The sequence below is a fragment of the Sebastes umbrosus genome, chromosome 15 (genome assembly GCF_015220745.1).
Source record: "Sebastes umbrosus isolate fSebUmb1 chromosome 15, fSebUmb1.pri, whole genome shotgun sequence".
Classification (NCBI taxonomy): Eukaryota; Metazoa; Chordata; class Actinopteri; order Perciformes; family Sebastidae; genus Sebastes; species Sebastes umbrosus.
The window spans coordinates 27,446,166-27,473,353 of NC_051283.1; the positions used below are offsets into that span (position 1 = coordinate 27,446,166).

Here is a 27,188-nt window from a genome sequence, read left to right on the forward strand (position 1 = left end):
CCCCGCGTCCTCCGACCGCGGCCAACACTGTTTAATAGACGGGCTTCACTAGATATAACTTTGAGGTTTTGGTGCTTCTGTGTAGTTTGTGTTGGAGTCTGAGTCTGAACAGCGTAGCATGGACAAACACATGTTGCACTATAGATCCATAACAATCAATTTGTTGTTTTCCCTCCTACTACTACTTGTTCTTCAGTATCAGAGTACTTGTTGTTGTTGTTGTTGTTGTTCGCCCTCCGGTCCAGCTGGGTTCGCTGTTCGCTTCCGCCGCTTCGCTCTCGTCGCAGCGAACTGTCGTCTACGCGGAACTCCGCGTTTGGTGTCTGGTGTGTTTACGGCCCCGCTGGCTCTCTTTGTCCGCAGAAAAGGAGCAGAATGTGCGCCGTGCAGCTGCTGCGGGTGTCGGTACATGAGCGGATCGGCGCCGCCGCTGAAGACGTTCTGCTGCGGGTGGAAAAAGGAGAAGAAGCGGCTGAAATCCCGGCGCTGAGAGCGCTGCTCACCGAGCGGCTAACGGCGGCTGCGGAGGAGATTGTCGGTCTGTTTGAGGAAACCGTGGCGGAGTACGAAGACAGAGCTGAGCGGTCAGAGCGGGAGATCTGCCGCCAGAGGAGGCTGCTCGATGCCGTGCTGAAGCCCCAAGTCAAGCTGACCAGAGCAGGTCAGTCCCGAGGACACCACGGAGACATGAGGACGCTAGTTAGCTCCGGACCGGCCCAGGATAACCGGGTTAACAGCGTAATGTCGACTGATTCTTCCGCTTTTCATAGACAGGTACCGACCAGCACAGGTAGTTAATGTCATGACGTCACATCTCTGGAAGCTCTCCGGTATCTAACGAGGCGAACTGTTGCTATGCATAGTTGTCAGGTGACGTCACATCCCTACGGGCAGTTGTTGTTCAACTTGATGCACAAAACAAGCCTGGGCTGTTCCTACAGTCCCATCTCAGAACCAAAACCCAGAGAGGAGGATTTATTGTGGATTTGTGCAATCACACGTGTAATTTCTCGTTCTTCACATCTCAAACACACATCATTAGTGACTTTTGGACCTCCTTCTTCCAGCACCCTTCTGATCCAAGATCTTCAGCGGAGATGGCCTCATCTGACTAAAAAAAACAACATTTATCTGCACCTTTATTCTCATTAACATTCTTCTACATAACGTGTTAAGTGATTTCCATTGTGTTTGGAAACTGACCAAAAAAAAGGAAATGCCATGAAATTTTAGGTGCACCTAAATGAAAAAGTTAGGAGCAGGAGTGCAGCCAAAGTAAAATGTTAGTCCGGAGCCCTGCACCACTGCTCATTTTAGAAAGGCCACCGCAAGAAAACATGTCCTTTTGTTTAGATTATCAAACGGACGATGGATCATAGATGGTTGTTTTTGGCTGCCAGCGTTAGGTAGCGAGCCTGAACTTTTCTGCCCGGTGGCAGAAAAAATTGCAGAGTGAAACTACCGAAAAAAATTACTGTTGGGCACATGTATTGGTTCAAATGTGAAAGGTACCAAACCCTAATATTTAACTTGTCCTGTCTGTCTCATTACATTCATACTCGTAACTTGTTTCCAGCCTCATCTATAATGGAACAGAATGAAAGAAATAAAACAACTTGGCTTAACATTTTAAGCTCTACCACAACCACCATAACGATATCACAGTTTCACTTAAAGTCTCTGTGTGTGTTTCCTTTTTCCTGCAGACGTCCAGCAGCTGTTGCTGGTTAAAGAAGAGGCTCTCCTTGAGCAGCAGAGGTGGAGCTCCAGTCTGGACCAGGAGGACCCAGAGCCCCCACACATTAAAGAGGAACAGGAAGAACTCTGGACCAGTCAGGAGGGAGAGCAGCTTCAAGGGCTGGAGGAGGCTGATATCACCAAGTTCACATTCACTCCTGTCCATGTGAAGAGCGAAGATGATGAAGAGAAACCTCAGTCCTCACCGCTTCATCAAAGACAAACTGAACAGATGGAAACAGAAGCTGATGGAGAGGACTGTGGAGGACCAGAACCAGCCAGGAACTCAGATCCAGATAGACATCCAGAACCAGATACTGTTGACAAAACTGGAGACTCTTCTGAACCTGAGACTGATAACAGTGATGAATGGGAGGAAACCAGAGAACCTCAGTCAGGTTTAAACTCTCTGAATAATGATGAAGTTCATGTCAGTGATTTTAGATGCGGATGTGGTGAGAAACCATTTGGCTGCTCTGAGTGTGATAAAAGATTTGGAACCAAAACACATTTGAAGGAACACATGAGAATTCATACAGGGGAGAAACCATTTAGTTGCACAGTTTGTGGTAAAAGATTTTCACGAAAGGGACATTTGACACAACACATGCCGGTCCACACAGGAGAGAAAAGATTCAGCTGCAGTGTTTGTAACAGAAGATTTGCCTGGCGTTATCAGGTCAAAATGCATAAATGTATTGGTCATCAGTCCTCACAGCTTCACCAAACTCAAACTGAGGAGAACAGAGAGGCAGAGCCTCCAGCCAGCAGCTCAACTGAACACATGAAAACAGAAGCTGATAGAGAGGACTGTGGAGGACCAGAACCAGCCAGGAACTCAGATCCAGATAGACATCCAGAACCAGATACTGTCCAGCAGCTGTTGGTGAGTCAAGAAGAGGTTCCCCCTGAGCAGCAGGAGTGGAGCTCCAGTCTGGACCAGGAGGACCCAGAGCCCCCACACATTAAAGAGGAACAGGAGGAACTCTGGACCAGTCAGGAGGGAGAGCAGCTTCAAGAGCTGGAGGAGGCTGATACCACCAAGTTCACATTCACTCCTGTCCCTGTGAAGAGTGAACATGACGAAGAGAAACCTCAGTCCTCACAGCTTCATCAAAGACAAACTGAACAGATGGAAACAGAAGCTGATGGAGAGGAGTGTGGAGGACCAGAACCAGCCAGGAACTCAGATCCCGATAGACATCCAGAACCAGATACTGATGGCAAGACTGGAGACTCTTCTGAACCTGAGACTGAACACACGGATGATTGGAAGGAGACCAGAGAACCTCAGTCAGGTTTAAACTCCTTGAAAAATGATGAAATTCCTGTTGTTGATTCCAGATGTAGTGCTGGCGAGAAACCATTTAGCTGCTCTGAGTGTGGTAAAAGATTTGGCCTCAGTGGAACTCTGAAGAGACACATGAGATCTCATAAAGGAGAGAAACCTTTCAGCTGCTCAGTTTGTAAGAACTCTTTTGCACGGAGAGAAACTTTACGGACACACATGAAAATCCACACAGGAGAGAAACCATTCACTTGCTCAGTTTGTGCTAAAAGCTTTTTGCGCAAGGCACATCTGAAGAGACACATGATGATTCATACAGGAGAGAAACCTTTTAATTGCTCAGTGTGTGGTAAAAGTTTCACACAAGCAGGAAGTCTGAGACAACACATAAGCATCCACACAGGAGACAAACGATACAGCTGCAGCATTTGTGACAGAAGATTCCCCTGGTACTCCAGCCTCAAACACCATCATTGTATTGCTCTTCAGTCTTCATAGCGTCATCAGAGTCAAACTGAACAGATAGAAACAGAAGCTGATGGAGAGGACTGTGGAGAACCAGCCAGGATCTCCAATCCAGATAGACATCAGTATCTAGATACTGATGACAGGACTGGAGACTCTTCTGCACCTGAGATTGATGACAGTGATGATTGGAAGGAGACCAAAGAACCTCAGTCATGTTTAAACTCTGAGCAATGATGAAGTATGAAATATATCTTCTGTCAATGTCGGAAAAGATTTGCCAACAACACAAATCTGAAGGTGCACATGATAATTCACACAGTAAAAGAACCATTTTGCTGCACACTTTGTGGTACAAGAGGCAAAAGTTAGTGTGTCACATGACCTGTCACAGGAAAAAAAAGCCTTTCAGCTGTCCAGTTTTTAGATTTAGATGAGATGTTGGTAGAAATATGAAACCGTTGACTTCCTGTTAGTGACACAACAAAGTTCACAAAGGACCAGAAAGACAGTTGTCTTCTAAATACTACTATTATTAAAGGTCACGTATTATGCAAAATTCACTTTTTCATGTCTTTTAAACATATATATGTGTCCCCGTTGTGTTTCTACAGACGCTTAAAATATCAGAAAAGACCATCTCTCTCTTTCTCCTGCTCCATCTATCAGAAAACCTCATCAGACTTTGTGTCTCTTTTGACGTGAAACAATATAGTATGCCATATATACTGTAGGTTTCTGGGTGGAACAATAGAACTAACTCGAGCCAGTTGACCCCGCCCACGGAGTAGCTGCTGAAACCACCTCGCTGTCCGCCATCGTGATTTTTATCCCCATCAACCAAATGCCGTAGGGAGCCCAACATACGTGCACTGTTGTTGGCTGCAACACACCACACAAAAAACCTACATTTACTTCCATTGTTGGAGGATGTCAAGACCCAGTGGATTTATTTCATTTTTGATGAAATCATTTCACTGAAGACTTGTTTGTCAACTTGGGTCGATACAAATCTTGACATGCCTCTAACCTGTGGCTAAAGGATGGGTCGATATCAACTGTCCGTGACTCAACCGCATTGTTAAGAGAATCCAACTGCTCTTCACCATAGGCACTTCACTAGGCTCTACAGTATAGATATGATGTGACAGCGGCGGATGTTAGTGACGGTGGTCTGCTGTAGTGAAACTACAATGTTCCGAAGCTGGACTACGGAAGGCACATTGTCGCCCCGTGTGGTCTTAAACAGCTCCTTCAGTGACCGGCTGCTTCACCCGCGGTGTGTGAAAGAGAGATACTGCAGGTCCTTCTGCTGTTGTAACACTCTATCAACATATAATAAAGGATTATCAGACCTAATGTGGACAACCGGTGAAAAATATCACTTCATTATAACATTTAATTTTCATTTATTCCTTGTCATTTTTTAATAATTAATATACAGAACAAGCTTATGGATTATTTAAGGGGATAATGCGGGATGAAGGGCATTGTTCCGCTTATACCATGGTCACTTGCCAAAGACAAAAATATTAACACTGTTAATTTATATTTTCATGCATTTTGCAACCAAAATCAAAAGTTTTTCACAAGCCATAACCCTGTTTCCCTGATAAAACCTGAGGATTTGCTAATACCTGGAACAATCATTACCATCCCATAAGGTTCCTATGCAATGGGAACGTTGTTCCAGTAAATAGGATGGACCTTAGATACGACTTCTAGTCCGCTCAGCTCATAGAACCCTTTGGCTCAGCTACGAGCCAGAAAGCTAACATTATGCTAGCAAGATTCAAAGTCAATAACATTGAGTAGGGTTGAAAAACAGTAAATATAATTGAAGTAAAAGTATTAACATCAAAATATGTTTAAAGAAGTAAAAGTTCCCATTATGCAGAAAAAATATATATTATATTATTTTATTATAATTATTGATGCACTAATGTGCTCACTTTAATGTTGCAGCTGGTAAAGATGGAGCTCATTTTAATGACCTGCTGGGTAGTTTTATCTATAATAATACATCATCATTTACTAGATTTGGTATTAATAATCTGAATCTGCAAAGTAACTAAAGCTGTCAGATAAATGTATTATAAAGTAAGATAAAAATGGAAATACTCAAATAAAGTACAAGTACCTGTACAAAGTACATGTACTGAGTTACTTTCCAGCACTGTAACCCTCTCACACGAACATTCCTACTAATGTTAGTCACTACTAATGGATGAAAACTCCACAGAGCAGCTTTAACATAAAGAAGTGATATCAAGCTCAGTTAACAGAAGTTTCCTTTAACAGCTGTCTGTGTTTCAGTCTGACCTTCAGATGAACGAAAAATGATTGTTGGTGAACAAAAGCAGCAGGAGTGGAGCTCCAGTCTGGACCAGGAGGACCCAGAGCCCCGAAACATCTCATCCCAGTAGGAAACACACAGACATCGTAGCTTCAGAGAAAGTGACGTCACTACCACACTTTAGGCTTTGTCGTCTTTCTAATGACGTATCTTCACAGTCTCATACTTCAACAGTTTTACTACAAACTGAGACTCTCTGGACTTGATAAATTATCTTTTAAATTTACAAACATCATCTGTGTGATTCATGGAGCAATTCAAACAGGATCAAATAAATATTTATCTCTCCCTGTTTACTACCGTTCATATTTTTTCTGAAATAAGGTCCCATGGTGTTCACAGGAAGGGGCGGGACTTCATCTCTCTATACTAACATTCCTTGAGGGTATATATATATACATACCTACTTTATCCTTTTCATCTTTGGACCCATCTGTATACACTTCTAAGTAACTATAATATTTACTTCTTTACTTCCATTCTCTCTTTAATTCCATTATGTTTAGATCTAGTTCAGGTCTTCATGAAATTAAAGTACAAGTTAATTGTACTTGAGTACAGTAGTTTAGTAAATGTACTTAACTACTTATTGCCCCTGATCTGATCTTATTAAAGGAAAGTGGGTAAAGTCGGCTTTTAAACCGCTCTTTTATTGTGAAGGCCAGAGGAGTCTAGCGGAAGTAGAGTTTGTGTTTCCGGGTCTTTCTGGCTGAACCCAGTTAGCATGTGTGTCTGTGTTAGCATGTGAGCTAACTGTTAACTGCGGCTCTTGAACATCTGATTGGACATTTGGAGATCAACAATATCCGGATATGAAAAGGAGATGGATCAACGAAAGCTGCTGGATGTGGTTGTAAAGGCCGACATGGAGCTGCGGAGAGAAGCAGGTTGGTTTTCTTTCTCCTGCTGGAAACATCTTTACTGACAATGTTGATGCTAAGCTAACGTTAGCTAAACCACACACACAGCTAGCTGCTAGCCTGCTAGCTGTTAGCTGCTAACAGGCTAGCAGCTAACTAGTTTTACTGCTTGTTGACTCTCGATTATTGTGTTTATGAGTCTTTTTGGAAGCGATCATCATATTACTGATGATTTAATAAATAAATACATTTACTCAACTACTGAACTCAAGTACACATTCGAGGTACTTCTTTATTTCCTTTTACTTTAAGGCCCTGACTCACTCTCGTGCGCACAAATTACTAAAGTATTTAGGACTCCATAGTCTCATTATGCAGAATATTATAAATTATATTACTGGTTCATCACTTTGATGTTGCAGCTGGTAAAGTAGTCTATGTTGTGAAATAAACCCCAACGACCTGAAGGAGTTTATATCACAACAATGACCCGCTAGTTATACATTATCCCGCTTATTATCCTTACTGAAGAAATCAATACGTAGCAACGTTCTGCTGTACGTAGCAACGGTCTATAGTACCTAGCAACAGTCTATTATACGTAGCAACGGTCTACTGTACGTAGCAACGGTCTGCTGTACGTAGCAACGGTCTATTATACGTAGCAACGGTCTGCTGTACGTAGCAACGGTCTGCTGTACGTAGCAACCGGTCTGCTATACGTAGCAACCGGTCTTCTATACGTAGCAACGGTCTGTTATATGTAGCAACGGTCTGTTATACATAAAGAAATAACAGACTGTAGATTGACCAATCAAAATTGAGTATTCAACAAAGCCATGTAATATTTTATAATAATACATCATCATTTAGTATTTGATTATATTTTGCATTAATAATCTGCAAAGTAACCAAGTTTTCAAATAAATGTAGTGAAGTACAAAGTTATTTATTTTCTCCAGAAAATATTCACATTAAAGAAGCTGCAATCAGAGAATTTAGACTTTTTTTCTTAAAAAAACAATTAATTGATTATCAAAATAGTTTGCGATCAATTTGATAGTTGACTACTAATCTATTAATCGTTGCTGTTGTAAACATTACTGTTGCTGCTTCTAGAAACAAGATTTAGCCAAATTATATTTAAAATATTCAATTCTAATCCTGTTCTGAATTTAAAGATAACACAAGTATAGCTAATATGCACATTTCAATATTTGTTTATTTATCGCAAGTCATATTGTCATCGAAACATTTAACAACTTTATTGCACATCGCAGATTTTCCTCATATCGTGCAGGCCTAATATGTGATATGTATTGTAATATGTAGTGGAGTAAAAAGTACAATATTGCCTCTGAGATGTTGTGGGGTAGAAGTATAAAGTAGCATGAACACCAGTGAAAATCTGGGTTCATGATGTTAAAAATCAGTGAATAATAACTATTGACAACTGAGGGGTGGCAAACATTATTGAAGTTCCAGCTACTCCTGTAAAGGTCTTTGCAAACCAAGTCTGTATTTTTTTTCCGAAATTGTTGCACGTTTAAAAATAAATAGGACCTAACATTGTGTCGTCACGTTTACACACTGACTCCAAAACCTTCGTCTGCCATTAAAGTTTTCTGAACAGGTTCGATTTTCTGCGTGTTGTTTTTTTTTGCATTCATCAAAAGGCAAAAGAGGGTTGTTTGACCAATCAGAGCCACCGTCCGTGCAACTGTCATCATCCAAGATCAATCCAAAAAATTGCAGAACAGCTTGTAATTAGAGAGGATCACAAAACAAAGGATGTATAAACATCAGACAGCAGTGATTGAGCTCCAGGCAGCTAAACGATAGCTTCTTGCTAATGTCATTCATTCATTAGCCCCGTTTGGTACTAGCGCTGTCTAGTGTTTTGTCGCAACAAATAGAATAATAAAACGCATTGGACTCAGTGTGCAGGGTCTCTGAGCGTAACGTTTTTTATCGGATGACGGATTAAAAAATCGCATACGAAAATACAGACTTTTAGTCTGAGAAACAAACTGTGCAAGCCATGACCTAAAGAAAAAAAAAACATGATTCTTCAGTGTACTTCTGTTGGTTTATGTATTCTTGTGAAGGAAGCACCATCTCATGATGACACCCTGCAATTGAATGAAAGGGGCGTGTTTATAGTGGAATCTAGACACACCCTGTCAGGAAACAAAGAGGGGGGGGGAATGCCAGCCGGCTGGCAGTGGGTGGCAGCCGGCTTGGAGGGGAAATACTAGGTGGTTGCATCTGTGCTACTGCTACTTCTACTACTACTACTACTAGTACTGCTGCTACTATTTCTACTACTACTGCTACTACTACTACTACTACTACTACTACTACTACTGCTGCTACTGCTAGCGATATTGAACTACTGAACTTCCTGGCAATGATGCAAAAAAAATATCAAAATCTAATATCACCATTTCATGCTTGAATTGACATAAACTCCTGGTTTTCCTCAATGTGTGTTTCTGTGTTTCCTGCAGACGTCCAGCAGCTGTTGGTTGTAAAAGAAGAGCAGGAGGAGTGGAGCTCCAGTCTGGACCAGGAGGACCAAGAGCCCCCATACATTAAAGAGGAACAGGAGGAACTCTGGACCAGTCAGGAGGGAGAGCAGCTTCAAGGGCTGGAGGAGGCTGATATCACCAAGTTCCCATTCACTCCTGTCTCTGTGAAGAGTGAAGATGATGAAGAGGAACCACAGTCCTCACAGTTTCATCAAAGACAAACTGAACAGATGGAAACAGAAGCTGATGGAGAGGACTGTGGAGGACCAGAACCAGCCAGGAACTCAGATCCAGATAGACATTTACAACCAGATAAAATCCCTGTCAGTGATTTGAGATGTAGATTCAGCTGCTCTGAGTGTGGTAAAAGATTTGGCACAAAGGGAACTCTGAGGGAACACATGAGAACTCATACAGGAGAGAAACCTTTCAGTTGCTCAGTTTGTAAGAAATCTTTTACACAGAGAGGAAGTTTAGGGAAACACATGAGAATCCACACAGGAGAGAAATCATTCAGGTGCTCAGTTTGTAAGAAAGCTTTTACAGGGAGCCGAGATTTACAGGAACACAAGAGAACTCACACAGTAGAGAAACCATTCAGCTGCTCAGCTTGTGGTAAAGCTTTCATTAAAAGTGGAGATCTGAAGAAACACATGAGAACTCATACTGTAGAAAAATCTTTCAGCTGCTCAGTTTGTAAGGAATCTTTCTCACAGAGTGGAGATTTAAGGAGACACAAGAGAACTCACACAGTAGAGAAACCATTCAGCTGCTCAGCTTGTGGTAAAGCTTTCAGTGAAAGTGGAAATCTGAAGGACCACATTAAAACTACAGGAGAGAAAAGCTGCAGCGTTTGTGACCAAAGATTCTCTTGGCTTGGAGGTAAAGGGAATTCAAATAATATAATATTAATATGATATTTAACCTCTGATCCAACCTTGATTCAGCTTTTTCTGCACCCAGACCACATACGACCAAATGTAATTTAGACACCTAAAAGAAAGACTCACCCAAAAAAATCGATATCACTTTAAGTGTTCGCTGTATTTAGAATATTTTCATTGCTTTACCTTAACAGACAGCCCTTCTGACGGGGAACTAAAGTCGTTTTATCCATCTGTGCTCTTGCCATAGCCACCAGACTCAATTGACTAAAACAGTCATTTTACCTCGCAGAACATGGGGGCTGCTGGTCTACCGCTGCCTCAATCGTTTAGTTGGTTTGTTATTTTGTGACTTTGGCGAATCCGTACTAAATTAAGTCACACAATAATACTCAACTGTTGATACAAAACATAATTAAAAAGCAACTTAGCCTACAGGGACTGGTAGAGGGGGGCGAAATGTCCATAAGGGTTTGGGACTCGCATGGCGAGTGGATGATTTATGCGTACAAGCACATTCGGATGACGTCAGAGTCGATCCGCGCATCACTAGTCCACACATATATCTTGCGCAAGATGCGATCCTGTTTTGTTCATTCCCAGAGTGCTTTTTTTCTGTTGAAAAAACATTCAAAAGGGAAAGTTTTTCTTCACTGAACAGAATTTAAACGTCTTTGCATCGGTGAACATATTCGTTTTTTAAACGTCTCTTCGAGGGAAAAAATGCTCACTGGGCTATCTCTATTACACAGTATCACACTCTACATTGTTTGTATGTTACTTTATACCAAACAGCAGTGTTTTGACCCTCTTCTTGTTTGCACATCACACGTTGTTGTATTCACTTCCTTCCCATCCACACTTTATATAGTAGTAATGTGTCTGTATTTCACTGTCCCCTGTAGATTTCCAGCAGCTGTTGATGAGTCAAGAAGAGGTTCCACCTGAGCGGCAGGAGTGGAGTTCCAGTCTGGACCAAGAGGACCCAGAGCCCCCACACATTAAAGAGGAACAGGAGGAGCTCTGGATCAGTCAGGAGGGAGAGCAGCTTCAAGGGCTGGAGGAGGCGGATATCATCAAGTTCCCATTCTCTCCTGTCTCTGTGAAGAGCGAAGATGATGATGATGAAGAGAAACCCCAGTCCTCACAACTTCATCAAAGACAAACTGAACAGATGGAAACAGAAGCTGATGGAGAGGACTGTGGAGGACCAGAACCAGCCAGGAACTCTGATCCAGATAGACATCTAGAACCTGATACTGATGACAAGACTGATTCGTCTTCTGAACCTGATGACAGTGTTGACATTGAGTTTTGGAAAGACACCAGGAAGCATCAGCCAGGGTTCACTTACCAGAGGAATAAAAAAGTCTCTGTAAATGACGGATATAATACTGGTGATAAACCATTCAGCTGCTCTGATGACAAGGCTGAAACTGAACCCAAGACTGATGACTGTGTTGATGCCAGAGATTTTAGCAAACAGATCAGGCAACCTCAATCAGGTCCAAACCATCTGAACACTGAGGAAGTCTCTGTCAGTGATACAGGATGTAACACTGACAAGAAACCATTCAGCTCCTCTGAAGACGGTCACACTCTGCTGACACACAAGAAATCTCCCACGGGAGAGAAACCATTTGGTTGTTCAGTTTGTGGTCAAACATTTGCCAAGCATGAAAGCTTAAGTTCTCATATGACATGTCACAGCGGAGAGAAACCTTTCCGCTGTTCAGTGTGTAACACAGGTTTCAGCGACAGCGAGGCTTTAGTTCAACACATGAGGATCCACACAAGACAAACACAGTTTAGTTGCCGAATTTGTGGTGAAGAATTTGCATGGAGAAGATATCTGACAAAACACATGGAAGTCCACAAAATCTACAGATGCAACGTTTGTGACCAAAGTTTTGCTTGGTATTATCAGTTGAAATACCATAAATGTGTTGGTCGTCAGCCCTCACAGCTCCATCAAACTGAAACTGAGGAGAACAGAGAGGCAGAGCCTCCAGCCAGCAGCTCAACTGAACAGATGAAAACAGAAGCTGATGGAGAGGACTGTGGAGGACCAGAACCAGCCAGGAACTCAGATCCAGATACTGTTGACAAGACTGGAGATTGTTCTGAACCTGAGACTGATGATAGTGAGGATTGGAAGGAGCCCAGAGAACCTCAGTCAGGTTTAAACTCTCTGAATAATGATGAAGTTCCTGTCAGTGATGAGAGATGTAATGCTGGTGAGAAACCATTTAGCTGCTGTTTTTGTGGGAAAAGATTCTTCCAGAAGGAAAATCTGAAGAAACACATAAGAATCCACACAGGAGAGAAACCCTTCAGCTGTTCAGTTTGTGGGAAACAATTCGGTGTCAATGGAAATCTGAAGAGACACATGAGAACCCACACAGGAGAGAAACCTTTCAGCTGCTCAGTCTGTAAGAGATCTTTTGCAGAGAGAACATATTTAAAGAAACATATGAGAATTCATAGAGGAGAAACCATTGAACTGCTCAGTGTGTGACCAACACACTCTTCTCATGTGATCTTGCAAGTCCAGCTGCCTCACAAGGTAACACCATATGAGGATATTGAAGTTGTCAATACAGAGACGGAGGAGGCATCCCAACCAACCCGAGATGAGCAAGAACTACCATGTTACATGACTACCAGACATCTGCATACTGTAGTTTATTTAGTTTTTTCAGCTTTTTGAACTGAAAGATGAGTAAATCTTGCTGGAAAAATCAAGTCTTTTTTTCTTTTGGTATTCTCTGACATAGAAATGTGTGGGATTTTTATATCACTGACTGACGTCAGGCTGGTATTTATTCACACCTGTTAACCTTAAAACCTCTAACAGTTGAAGTTGTTGTTCTCAGGAGCCTTAAAGCTTCCATTTTGAAAGAATTTTAGTTTTACTGAACCAGCGCTAGTTCTTAGTTTTCTTTGGAAATTTAACCGTTTATGTTGTAACATTTAATGCATATTGTTTACTGCTTATAATATCATGTTACCCAGCTGTTTTGTGTCGTTTTGACTGTTAAAATATATGTTTTCATTTAACTTTTTAGGAACAATTTGTATTATGGCAGGCCGCCCTGTGTCATGTGACCAACGTAGAGCTGCAGAGATTCTGGCGTCCATTCTCTTATGTTAATTCTGTTATTTAGCATGTTTAGGAGCAGAGGTGTAGAAAAAGACCTTAAGGCATTTAATGGGTTATATATTGTCTGCAGGTTTGTGTTTTCCTTTGTTAAATGTTATAATTTTTGTTGTCTCTGTTTAGTCAACCCTGTGCACCTTTTCACTTTGCCCACCAGGTGTCACTGTTTTGCCTCTTATATATAATTTTTCATGGTTTTGAGTAGATTAGTTTTTTTACTTTATGTTAGACATTTTCCTGTCCATTTAAATAGCTCTCCACTAGTAATGTACTACACAGTAATGTAATACACTAAGCTGTAATGTCAAAATAATGTATCTATGTATTTTAGGATAAAGAATGAAATCTACACAGTGTTTTTTTACATTACTGAGGGATGAGATGCAGAAAAAGACCTGGGCCTTGTACTACGGTAGGTAACTTCAGGTTTAACTCTGGTTTTTCAGTCATATGACGGTGGTTCACTTATTACCGGGTAGATCGCCGTGGTAACTGATACTGAACATCTGAAGGTCCTGAAACACCAAGCCGACGGTCAGCTGTTGGACAGTTTGGGGTCATTGGTGAGCGTCTGTCTAGTTTTTTCGGGGTGTCTCTCACCGCCAGCTCTAGTGTGACCATGTCGGAGGTTTTTCAGCCCATTCAGTACGTTTAATCGGCGGCGGAGCCTGAGGATGAGAGAAATCATTCTGATTGGCTGTTCAATCAGTGCAGAAGAAGAAAAGCTGAAGTGAGGAAAGCAAGCTAACTAGTAAAGTTTTGGATGTGTCGTCTTTCTAATGATGTATTTTCACAGTCTGATACTTCAACAGTTTTACAACAAACTGAGACTTTCTGGACATGGAAAATTATCTTTTAAATGTACAAACATCATCTGTGTGATTCATGGAGCAATTCAAACAGGATAAAAAAAATATTTATCTCTCTCCGCTGACTACCGTTCATATTTTTCTGAATGGGTAGTACCCCCAAGTATACTACAGTAAATGTACTTAGTTATTTATCACCACTGATCTGATCTTATTAAAGGACAGTGGGTAAAATCGACTTTTAAACCGCTCTTTTATTGTGAAGGCCAAAGGAGTCTAGCGGAAGTGGTGTTTGTGTTTCCGGGTCTTGGCGGTTCTAACCCAGTTAGCATGTGTGTCTGTGTTAGCATGTGAGCTAACTGTTAACTGCGGCTCTTGAACATCTGATTGGACATTTGGAGATCAACAATATCCGGATATGAAAAGGAGATGGATCAACGAAAGCTGCTGGATGTGGTTGTAAAGGCCGACATGGAGCTGCGGAGAGAAGCAGGTTGGTTTTCTTTCTCCTGCTGGAAACATCTTTACTGACAATGTTGATGCTAAGCTAACGTTAGCTAAACCACACAACAAGTAACTAGTTTTACTGCGTGTTGACTCGATTATTGTGTTTATGAAGCTTTTTGGAGGCGATTCATATTGTTGGTGAAAATGAATAAATACATTTACTCAACTACTGTACTCAAGTACACATTCGAGGTACTTGTACTTTACTTTATACTGCACTACATCTCATAGACAAACTGAGGTGGAAGAAAGTACTCAGACCTTTTACTTCAGTAAGAGCACTAATACCACAGTGTAAAATACTCTGTTGGGAGTAAAAGTATTATTATCAAAATATACATGAAGAACCAAAACTAAAAGTAATTATACAATAATCCATATTACTTACATTATATGTTATATTATTGGTTCATTACTTTAATGTTTTGGCAGCTAAAGTAGTTTAATCTATAATAATACATCATCAGTTATTAGTTGATTATGTTTTTTATTAATAATCTTCATCTGTAAAGTAACTAAAGCTGTCAGATAAATGCAGTGCAGTAAAAGTACAATATTTCCTCTGAGATGTTGAGTAGAAAGAGAAAGTAGCAGAAAATGTAAAAAGTATCTCTAAATTGTACTTAAGTAGAGTACTTGAGTGACAGATTACATGTTTTCATCCCCTTCCTGTCCAGGTAGAACCAGGTGTGTCCAAACATTGCTGTAGATTAAATTAGCTAACAGGATATAAAGGAGTTAAAATGCAACATACACATTAATGCAGCAGTAATATCAATCGAGCCCATTTGAAAATGGACATGGACTAGTATGACATGGTTGGTACCAAATGGATTAATTAGGTTTTCTAGCTTCATATGATACCAGGATCGGACCTTTCTTTTGGACATTTTCAGACATTTATGGACAATTTTTGTAACTTTTTGTTTCCCCTGCAACCCGACCCCGGATAAGCGGTTGAAGATGAGACTGATGCTATTTTCAGAATTTTTGGGGACATTTTCTTGACATTTTCCGCGATTCTTTCAGACATTTTTGTAACTTTTGGACATTTTTCGCACATTGTTTTGGACAAAAACCCTCACACATTCACATATCTTGAGGTCAGAGGTCAAGGAACCCCTTTGAAAACGGCCATGCCAGACATGGTTTGTACCAATGTATTCATTAGGTTTTCTAGTTTCATATGATACCAGTATCTTCACTCTAGCTTTAAAACTGAGCCGCTGCAACCTAAAAATCACAAGTTGTGTTAATGCATTAAAGAAATTAGTGCCGTTAAAACTAATTTGCGTAAACGCGTTTTCATTTTAGCTTTGACAGTCGTAGTGTTTTTAAGATGTTTTTTTAAATAAAATGTGTTATACAAATAACAAACTCCTTTAAGGAATAACTCAGTTCGTAGGTTGTGAGCTTCACGTTAGCGAGTGTTGGTGTTTGTGGTCAAGAGAGAGACAGATAGACGGTGAGATGATGTCAGTCGTAACTAGCTGTGTGTGTAGGCCTCCACCATACTCTCTAACCGGAGTAATATCTGAAGTGTTACTCAGCCAGACCAATGAATATCCAGGAGGTAACCTTCCCTCCGTTACAGGCGGTCTTTGGAGCCGGATCCAGTAACTACTGAAGATAATGGAGCCTGAGGATACCGATGTCAGAGCCGATCCACAAGTTGTACGCCGGAGACCTCCCAGGGAGGTTAGACCTCCACCACACCTGTCTGATTATGCTGTTGACTACCGTCCCATGACCGAGCCGCGACAAACACACCTGACCCAAGAAGACAGTAAGTCACAACTACTTGATTTGGGATTTATAAAATGAAATAGTTTTATAAATCAGAATATTTTTTGGCTTACGTACATTTCCTCATAGCGCTGGATCGAACCGCAGTAATGGCAGCAACACAGAGTTTGCTGATCCGGCGGGGAGACATAGCTTAACTGAAGATCTGTCTCCTCTCGAAGTAGTCTCCAGCGGCGGGGAGTGAAGTTGAGGGACTGCAGGCTGTTCCAGCTCGCTAATTCTTGTCTCATTTGTGGTCTGATCAACAGTAAATTCATCAAATTCAGCCTCATAATGCTGTTTTCCAAACTACTGTAACTGTCATAGTGCCACTTTGGATTTAGGATTTAATCAATAAACAAACTATGATAACGTAGCCTACATGGACCGGAGTTTTGTGAATCTGCACTCGATTGCTCTTCCTTGACGAATGGATGTGTGTCTCAGTAAAATGAAACTGAATTACTAAGAAGAAGAAGAAACTAAGAACTGAGTGAGGATCAAATACAGTTTCATAATATTATGTTCAGTTTCAAGTTTATTGGAATTCAGTTACAAACTAATAAATTCAATTTAAAATGATGCTATTCAAATTCATTTATTTAATGCAGTTATTCAAGTGGTTCAATTCAAATTCAAATCTAAATTATTCAAATTCAGTTTCCAGTGACACATATTTCTGCCCATAGTCACTGTGACGTCACCCATTGGTTTGTGGACTACGATTTTGAAGCCTCAAGTTCAGCATTTTGGCCGTCGCATCTTGTTTTTTTGCAACCAGAAATGACATGAGAGGGTGGAGCTCAGTACAACTGAATGCTGAATAAGACATTTTTTGGGTGACCAAAATGTTATAATTAACTTTGATAAACTGAAAACACACTGTGAAAGGGTTAAAGCTCTAAGACAAAAACACGGACAACTCACAGACTGGACAACGCCGTGGTAACAACCTGTCAATCAGAAGGTAGCCCCGCCCTAAAGCATCCCCTGCTTTATGGTCTATTTGACACACTCCTTACCCCGGCTGTGCCTTTTCCTTGTCCTGTCCTGAGACCCCTGGGCAAACCAAGCCCGAAAGATATCCATCAAAAGTTCCAAAAATGTACGAGAAAAAAAAGTCAGGAAAAATGCCTGAAAAATGTTTGGTAAAGTCTGAAAAATGTCTGTAAATGGAAAAGGAGTACGGCCCCTCTCCAGGATTTTGGTTTCAGAACCAGAGCTATGCGTGGAGGTGAGCCCAACTATATCTAGTTGATACCGCTCCACCTCCCGCACCAGCTCCGGTTCCTTCCCCGCCAGAAAGTCACGTTCCACGTGCCAAGAGCCAGTCAGCGATGCCAGTGGTCGGTATACCTTGGACCTATGTCCCTGCCTTTGCCTGCTGCCCGGCTCACAATGTACCCAACCCCGATGCCTATCCCTGCAAGTGTTGGGCCCATAGGGTGGCAGCTCCATGTAGATTTGTCAGGCTGTTCCCTGCAAAGCTCCCCTCCCAGGTCTGGCTCCAAAAGAGTGATACTACTAATAATAATAATAATATTACTAGCACTGATACTACTACTGGTACTAATACTGATACTAATACTAATACTGCTACTACTTCTGTATCTACTACTGATAGAACTGCCACTACTACTGATACTACTATTATGACTATTACTACTACTGCTACTACTACTACATCATGATAAATGAAGTTATTTCCTGACAATGATGCAAAAAAAATCATACAATTGTAATATCACCATTTGAAGCTTCAACTCCTGGTTTTCCTCAATTTATATTTCAGTGCTTTCCGCAGACGTCCTGCAGCTGTTGGTGGTTAAAGAAGAGGTTCCCTCTGAGCAGCGGGAGTGGAGCTCCAGTCTGGACCAGGAGGACCCAGAGCCCCCACACATTAAAGAGGAACAGGAGGATCACTGGACAAGTCAGGAGGGAGAGCAGCTTCAAGGGCTGGAGGAGGCTGATATCATCAAGTTCACATTCACTCCTGTTCCTGTGAAGAGTGAAGATGATGAAGAAAAACCTCAGTCCTCACAGCTTCATCAAAGACTAACTGAACAGATGGAAACCGAAGCTGATGGAGAGGACTGTGGAGGAACAGAACCAGCCAGGAACTCAGATCCAGATAGACATTCAGATCCAGATACTGAAGATGAGACTGAAGAATCTTCTGAACCTGAGACTGATAACAGTGATGATTGGAAGGAGACAAGAGAACCTCAGTCAGGTTTAAACTCTCTGAATAATGATGAAGTTCCTGTCAGTGATTCCAGATGTAGTGCTGGTGAGAAACCATTTAGCTGCTCTGTGTGTGGGAAAATGTTTTGCTTCAAGCACCATCTGAAGAGACATATGCAATCTCATACAGGAGAGGAACCTTTCAGCTGCTCAGTCTGTAAGAAATATTTTACACAGAGTGGATATTTACAGAAACACATGAGAATCCACACAGGAGCGAAACCTTTCAGCTGCTCAGTTTGCAAGAAATATTTTACACAGAGAATAAATTTACAGAGACACATGAGAATCCATACAGGAGAGAAACCTTTCAGCTGCTCAGTTTGCAAGAAATCTTTCACACAGAGTGGAAATTTACAGACTCACATGGGAATCCACACAAGAGAGACACCATTCACCTGCGCTGGGTGTGGGAAAAGATTTGGCAACAAGGCAAATCTGAAGATACATATGAGAACTCACACAGGAGAATTTAGTTGCATAGTTTGTGGTAAACAATTCTCGCGCAAGAACTACTTAGTTTCTCACATGAACATCCATTCAGGAGAGAATAAACGATTGAGCTGCAGTGTTTGTGACAAAACATGGTACAACAGCCTCAAAACACATAAATGTGTTGGTCGTCAGGCCTCACAGCTTCATCAGAGTCAAACTGAACAGATAAAAACAGAAGCTGATGGTGAGTACTCTGGAGGACCAGACTCTTTGAATATTAATGAAGTCCCTGTCAATGATGAGAGATGTAATTCTTGTGAGAATCCATTAAGCTGCTCAGAGTGTGGGAAAATATTTAGCTTCAAGGGACATCTGAAGAGACACATGAGATCTCATACAGGAGAGAAGCCTTTCAGCTGCTCTGTTTGTATGAAATCTTTTGCAGAGAGTTGTAGTTTACAGAAACACATGAAAATCCACACAGGAGAGAAACCTTTCAGTTGCTCAGTTTGTAAGAAATATTTCACGCAGAGTGGAAGTGTACAGAGACACATGAGAACTCATACAGGAGAGAAACCTTTCAGCTGCTCAGTTTGTATGAAATCTTTTGCAGAGAGTGGATCTCTAAAGAAACATATGAAAATCCACAGAGGAGAAACCATTCAACTGCTCAGTGTGTGACCTACAACAACATCTTATATGAGCAACAGTATGGATTTATATGGTCATTATATGATCCATCCATCCGTTATCTGTAACCGCTTATCCCAATCGAGGTCACAGTGCGGCTGAAGCTGATCCCAGCTGACATTGGGTGAAGGCGGGGTACATCCTGGATAGGTCGCCAGACTATCACAGGGCTGACACATAGAGGCAGACAACCATTCACACCTACGGGACATTTAGAGTCAACAATGAACATTACCTGCACGTCTTTGGACTGTGGGAGGAAACCGGAGAACCCGGAGAAAATCCACGCTGACACAGGCAGAACATGCAAACTCCACACAGAAGGGACCCAAGCTGGGTTTGAAGCTGCGACCCTCTAGCTGTGAGGCGACAGTCTTTTTTTCATTTGGTATTCTCTAAAATAGAAATGTGCGTGATTTTATAAGCTTTCTTCTAAGGAGCCTTAAAGCTTGCATATTCAAAGAATTTTAGTTTTACTGAACCAGCGCTACTTCGTAGTTTTCTTTGGAAATTGAACCGTTTATGCTTTAACATTTAATGCATATTGTTTACTGCATATAATATCACGTTATCTAGCTGTTTTTTGTCATTTTGAATGTTAAAATATATGTTTTGTAGATGTTTTGATTTGACTTTTTAAGCACCATTTGTATTATGGCAGGCCGCCCTGTGTCATGTGACCAACGTAGAGCTGCAGAGATTCTGGCGTCCATTGTCTTATGTTAATTCTGTTATTTAGCATGTTTAGGAGCAGAGGTGTAGAAAAAGACCTTAAGGCATTTAATGGGTTATATATTGTCTGCAGGTTTGTGTTTTCCTTTGTTAAATGTTATACTTTTTGTTGTCTCTGTTTAGTCAACCCTGTGCACCTTTTCACTTTGCCCACCAGGTGTCACTGTTTTTCCTCTTGTATATAATTTTTTATGGTTTTGAGTAGATTAGTTTTTATATTTTATGTTAAACGTTTTCCTGGCCATTTTAATATCTCTCCACTAGTAATGTACTACACAGTAATGTAATACACTAAGCTAGTACATACTGTAATGTCAAAATAATGTATCTATGTATTTTAAGATAAAGAATGAAATCTACGCTGTTTTTTTACATTACTGAGGGATGAGATGCAGAAAAAGACATGGGCCTTGTACTACGGTAGGTAACTTCAGGTTTAACTCTGTTTTTTCAGTCATATGACAGTGGTTCACTTCTTAAAATTCTGAAATTTTTTCAGACATCTTTTTAAAAACTTTTTTTCAGACAATTTTTTTTTTTTTTAATTCTTCAGACATTTTTCAGACATTTTTTTTTTGGACTTTAAAAACTTTTTTTTCGGATATTTCTTTAAAAAACTTTTTTTCAGACAATTTTTTAAAAAGCTTTTTTTCAGACATTTTTCTGGACATTTTTTTTTACTTTTTTCTGGACAATTTTTAAAAAAAACTTTTTTTCAGAGATTTCTTTTTTGTTTTTTGTTTTTTTTTTAAATTCTGAAATTTTTTCAGACATCTTTTTAAAAACTTTTTTTTAGCCATTTTTTTAAAAACTTTTTTTTCGACAATTTAAAAAAAAAAAATTCTTCAGACATTTTTCCGACATTTTTTTTTTGGACTTTAAAAACTTTTTTTTCGGATATTTCTTTAAAAACCTTTTTTCAGACAATTTTTTTAAAAACTTTTTTTCAGACATTTTTCTGGACATTTTTTTTTACTTTTTTCCGGACAATTTTTTAAAAACTTTTTTTCAGAAATTTTTTTTTGGACCTTGAAAACTTTTTTTCGGACAGTTTAAAAAAAAAACTTTTTTCAGACAATTTTTTTTTTTTAATTCTTCAGACATTTTTTTTTAGACTTTTTTCGTACAATTTTTTAAAAAACTTTTTTTTCAGAGATTTCTTTTTTGGGTTTTTTTTTTTTTTTTAATTCCGAAATTTTTTCAGACATCTTTTTAAAAACTTTTTTTTAGACATTTTTTTAAAAACTTTTTTTTAGACAATTTAAAAAAAAAAATTCTTCAGACATTTTTCCGACATTTTTTTTTTGGACTTTAAAAACTTTTTTTTCGGATATTTCTTTAAAAAACTTTTTTTCAGACAATTTTTTTAAAAACTTTTTTTCAGACATTTTTCTGGACATTTTTTTTTACTTTTTTCCGGACAATTTTTTAAAAACCTTTTTTCAGAAATTTTTTTTTTTGGACCTTGAAAACTTTTTTTCGGACAGTTTAAAAAAAAAACTTTTTTCAGACAATTTTTTTTTTTTTAATTCTTCAGACATTTTTTTTTGGACTTTTTTCGTACAATTTTTTAAAAAACTTTTTTTTCAGAGATTTCTTTTTTGGGTTTTTTTTTTTTTTAATTCCGAAATTTTTTCAGACATCTTTTTAAAAACTTTTTTTTAGACATTTTTTTAAAAACTTTTTTTTAGACAATTTAAAAAAAAAAATTCTTCAGACATTTTTCCGACATTTTTTTTTTTTGGACTTTAGAAACTTTTTTTTCGGATATTTCTTTAAAAAACTTTCTTTCAGACAATTTTTTAAAAACTTTTTTTCAGAAATTTTTTATTTTTTTGGACCTTAAAAACTTTTTTTCGGACAGTTAAAAAAAAAAAAACTTTTTTCAGACCATTTTTTCAAAAAACGTTTTTTCAGACAATTTTTTTTTTTTTTAATTCTTCAGAAATTTTTTTTTTGGACTTTAAAAACTTTTTTTCGGACATTTTTTAAAAAAAAACTTTTTTTCTGACTTTTAAAAACTTTTTTTCAGACATTTTTTTTACTTTTTTCGGGAAATTTTTTTTAAAAAAAAACTTTTTTTCAGAGATTCCTTTTTTGGGATTCTTTTTTTTTAAATTCCGACTTTTTTTCCGACATTTTTTTAAAACGTTTTTTTTAGATAATTTAAAAAAAAAATTCTTCAGACATTTTTTTTTTGGACTTTAAAAACTTTTTTTTCGGACATTTCTTTAAAAAAATTTTTTCCGACAATTTTTTTTTTTACTTTTTTCTGGACAATTTTGTTTTTTTACTTCTTTTAAAAAAAAACTTTTTTCGGATAATTTTTTTTTTTTTAATTCTTCAGACATTTTTCAGACATTTTTTGTTTGGACTTTAAAAAAATTATTTTCGGACATTTCTTTTTTTAAAAAAAAACTTTTTTCTGACTTTTTAAAAACTTTTTTTCAGACATTTTTCTTGATTTTTTTTTTTTACTTTTTTCGTACAATTTTTTAAAAAACTTTTTTTCAGAGATTTCTTTTTTGGGATTTTTTTTTTTTTAAATTCCGACATTTTTTCAGACATTTTTTAAAAAAATTTTTTTTAGACAATTTAAAAAAAAAATTCTTCAGACATTTATTTTGTTGGACTTTAAAAACTTGTTTTCAGACATTTTCTTTAAAAAAATTTTACGTGTATGAAGTTACAAACAGTCCCTTTAAAGGAAAGTGGGTACAGTCGACTTTTAAACCGCTCTTTTATTGTGAAGGCCAGAGGAGTGTAGCGGAAGTAGTGTTTGTGTTTCCGGGTCTTGGCAGTTCTAACCCAGTTAGCATGTGTGTCTGTGTTAGCATGTGAGCTAACTGTTAACTGCGGCTCTTGAACATCTGATTGGACATTTGGAGATCAACAATATCCGGATATGAAAAGGAGATGGATCAACGAAAGCTGCTGGATGTGGTTTTAAAGGCCGACATGGAGCTGCGGAGAGAAGCAGGTTGGTTTTCTTTCTCCTGCTGGAAACATCTTTACTGACAATGTTGATGCTAAGCTAACGTTAGCTAAACCACACACACACACACACACACACACACACACACACACACACACACACACACACACACACACACACACACAGAGCTAGCAGCCAACTAGTTTTACTGCTTGTTGACAGTATAAAATTACTTTATTACAAGTAACGTAAATATCCTGAATTAGACGGCTGCTCAGTGCAGGAGGATCTGAGGATCTGAGGATCTCCTCTCTGCTGCTGTCTGGTCCAGAACCGGATGTATCTGCTAGTGGTGGTGCACCGGCTCCAGGTCGGCTTGGAAAGGCCTGGGGGTGGGGGGGGCAAGTGGCAGCAGCTACAGATGGGCTGGAGGCGTTGGGAGGGTTGCAGAGCGAGCAGCATTTCGCTACTGGTCCAGATGTTTCCACTGGTCCAGATGTTTCTACTGGTCCAGATGTTTCTGACTTCTCCTCTGAGAGAGGGCTTGATCTTCATTCTTGTCCAGGACATCAGCTCATCCCTCCGGATGTACACACTGCTGTCTGAAATTATATATCGATGTATCACGATACACAATTCCGTCATCTGAATTGATAATAACAAGCACATACTAACTCTAATATTATATTACGTTATACATATTTGTAGGTGTGTAAGAAAATATTGATACTCATGAGTATCGTGATATTACGTTTTGCAATTGTAGTGTCTAAAGTCCGATACTTAAAAGGTACTATATGTAACAATTTACGTGTATTAATCGCTTTATATTCCCAATGTGTGTACGAATTGTAACGTAATTTAAAAACCGAGACCTTCTCCGACTTTCTCGGTTGCCTATAACTGCCTGTGGACTATTTTCTATGTAAAGGACTCGGGACTGTTTTGCCAGGAAAATCCCAAAAATATGACGTTTATGCGTTCTCCCAAGTGTCATGCCTCTCTTCAGCCCCCCTAAAGCGCCAACAGTCTGCAGCTAATATAACAAAAGTACTTCTGCTGTGATATTTGTTCTGAGGGTTTATGGTTTTCTTTGACTTTCCTCTTCTGTTCAGGTCTCACTGTGAGGGGAAACAACTATTTTTTATAGTCTGAAATTAGAAGAATCTCCTAAATAACTTTAAATTGTATCATTCGCAGTGTTTCCTGCTTTATTCAACTGTTCTTTTGGTGTTGGTCTACTTTATTATGTTGGTTATTCTGTACACACAACATGTCTCTGTCCGTCCTGGGAGACGGCCTCTGTTGCTCTTCCTGAGGCAAATTTGTGATATTGGGTTATAAAGATAAAACTGACTTGACTTGAACTGTGAAGTCTGATTAATGTCAATCTTAATATAGGACTATTAACTCTCTAGTATAGGCATAGCAAATATATTACATTTCTGATACGGTTTCCTTAAATGCTAAATGTATGTGGACACAGGTGGACATACAGTATATTGTTCACATGAAAGGAGAATAAATAATAATGATTTCACAGGTATTTTTTTGCATTTATTGTATGTAGATGAACTGGAAAAGTAACATCTCTGATATGTAAAGTTTTATAATGTGTGTTTCTGTATTTCACTCTTTCCAGCAGACGTCCAGCAGCTGTTGGTGGTTAAAGAAGAGGTTCCCCCTGAGCAGCAGGAGTGGAGCTCCAATCTGGACCAGGAGGACCCAGAGCCCCCACACATTAAAGAGGAACGGGAGGAACTCTGGACCAGTCAGGAGGGAGAGCAGCTTCAAGGGCTGGAGGAGGCTGATATCACCAAGTTCCCATTCACTCCTGTCCCTGTGAAAAGTGAAGAAGATGAAAAGAATCCTCAGTCCTCACAGCTTCATCAAAGACAAACTGAACAGATGGATACAGAAGCTGATGGGGAGGACTGGGGAGGACCAGAACCAGCCAGGAACTCAGATCCAGAACCAGATACTGTTGACAAGACAGGAGACTCATCTGAGACTGATGTCAGTGATGATGGTTGGACCGACACCAGAGAACCTCAGTCAGGTTTAAACTCTGTGATAAATAATGTAAGTAATACTGACAAGGAATCATTTACCTGCTCTGAGTGTGGAAAAACATTTGGCCACAAGACAAATCTGAGAAGACACATGATATGTCACACGAGAGAGAAACCATTCAGCTGCTCATTTTGCAATAAAAGTTTCAATCGGAGGGAACACTTGATTGCTCACATGAGATGTCACTCAGGAGAGAAACCTTTCAGCTGCTCAGTTTGTGACACAGCTTTCAGTCATGGTTGGTCATTGGAGAAGCACATGAGAGTCCACACCGGGGAGAAACCATTTAGTTGCTCTCTTTGCAGTAAAAGCTTCAGGCAGCGCTCTGATCTGGTGGCACACTTCAGAATTCATACAGGAGAAAAACCTTTTTCCTGCTCAGTTTGTAACATGAGTTTCACTCAGCGTCATACTTTGGTTCAGCACATGAGAACCCACACGGGGGTGAAACCTTTTGTCTGCCCAGTTTGTGGGAAGACTTTCTCACGGAAGGGACACCTGACGAGACACCTGACGGCTCACACCGGGGAGAAACCGTTCAGCTGCAGTGATTGTGACAAAAGCTTCACTTGGCAGTCACAGTTGAAAAGACATGAGTGTGCTGGTGAGAGCAGCGGAGCGACAACTTAACATTAAAGCAACCAGGAAACTTCTCCTTACTGCTCAACTCAGAGTGTTGAATGGTTGACAAGAACAACATGTAAGAATGTATCATACAATACAGTAAAGGATCACTGAGAAATTAGTTTTGATTTCATGTCTTCTGTTGATCAGATTTCAAATATAACTTTACTATATGGCAGCATCCTGTCTAAATGTTGATACCAAACAAAACTTCTTATTCATTTTTTGTTTCTTAAAGGAGTACAGTGGAAACTGCTTATAATGATCACGTCTGTCCGCGTCACATTAATCACTATAAGCGGATGATTATTATAACCGAATCTTTGTTGTTGTGCATCATTTTCTCATTCAGATTACTGTCTCACTGACATTTGTATATTTATTACATGAAGTAATGAAACGGACCGTTTCGCTTTTTACTGGCAAAGCATCTCAGGAGTAAAGTAAGAAACAAAACAAAATTCTATTAATGTTCGTCTAACGTAGTTTTAAAATGTTTTTCTGTATGTTTACATGTATGAAAAGACCCAACATGAACACTGTAAGAGGAGTAATTGATTACTAAAAGAGAATTATTTAAACAGCGTTTGAAAAGGAATGATTCTGTCCCCAAGCTGTTTGATCACTATCAGCGGTTGATCACTGTAATCATGTTTAGCTTAGCATAAAAACTGGAAGCAGGAGGAAACAGCTAGCCTGGCTCTGTCCAAACCAATTCACAGATTAACATGTTTGATCTGTAGGAAAACTAATGATTAGAAATCACCCATAGGACCTGATATAGAGGGGCAGAAAAGAGTACCAACAGCTTGTGATAAGTGGCGTTACGTACCGGTGAGTACCGGCCCACTCCCACTGCGAGAGGAGAAGAGAGGAGAGGGAGAGATTCATTTCACTCAAGATTCAGTGGTTGTCTGAGCTCATAATTCAGATAAATATTTTGGCAGTTAAAAAAGACCCGTTGCTATAATATCAAGGCTCTAAACAAACCGTATCGTTACCTGGCTGCCTGTCACCAATGAAGGCAGGTCATGGAGACGTGGATGCTGCTCCGCAGGGCGCTCGATTTGAGT

At 39.5% G+C, this 27,188-nt stretch overlaps 1 protein-coding gene across 8 annotated transcripts; it reads left to right on the forward strand.

Annotated features, from left to right (window-relative positions):
- Positions 1 to 26,236, forward strand: LOC119503740 (zinc finger protein 2 homolog). 8 transcript variants are annotated; one of them, XM_037795689.1, is made up of 4 exons: positions 14,375 to 14,583; positions 16,192 to 16,383; positions 18,175 to 18,672; positions 25,064 to 26,236. In XM_037795689.1, exons 2-4 carry the CDS (start codon positions 16,230 to 16,232, stop codon positions 26,119 to 26,121), a joined length of 1,710 nt encoding a protein of 569 aa, XP_037651617.1. In that variant the 5' UTR covers positions 14,375 to 14,583; positions 16,192 to 16,229; the 3' UTR covers positions 26,122 to 26,236. The 8 variants fall into 8 exon arrangements, 7 of the variants coding, with proteins under 7 accessions (XP_037651613.1, XP_037651611.1, XP_037651616.1 ...); XM_037795683.1 differs by lacking the exons at positions 14,375 to 14,583; positions 16,192 to 16,383; positions 18,175 to 18,672; positions 25,064 to 26,236 and adding exons at positions 3 to 661; positions 9,217 to 10,119; positions 11,027 to 13,630; XM_037795688.1 differs by lacking the exons at positions 14,375 to 14,583; positions 16,192 to 16,383 and adding an exon at positions 18 to 661 and having other exon boundaries at positions 18,187 to 18,672.
- Positions 26,237 to 27,188: the final 952 nt, after the last annotated feature.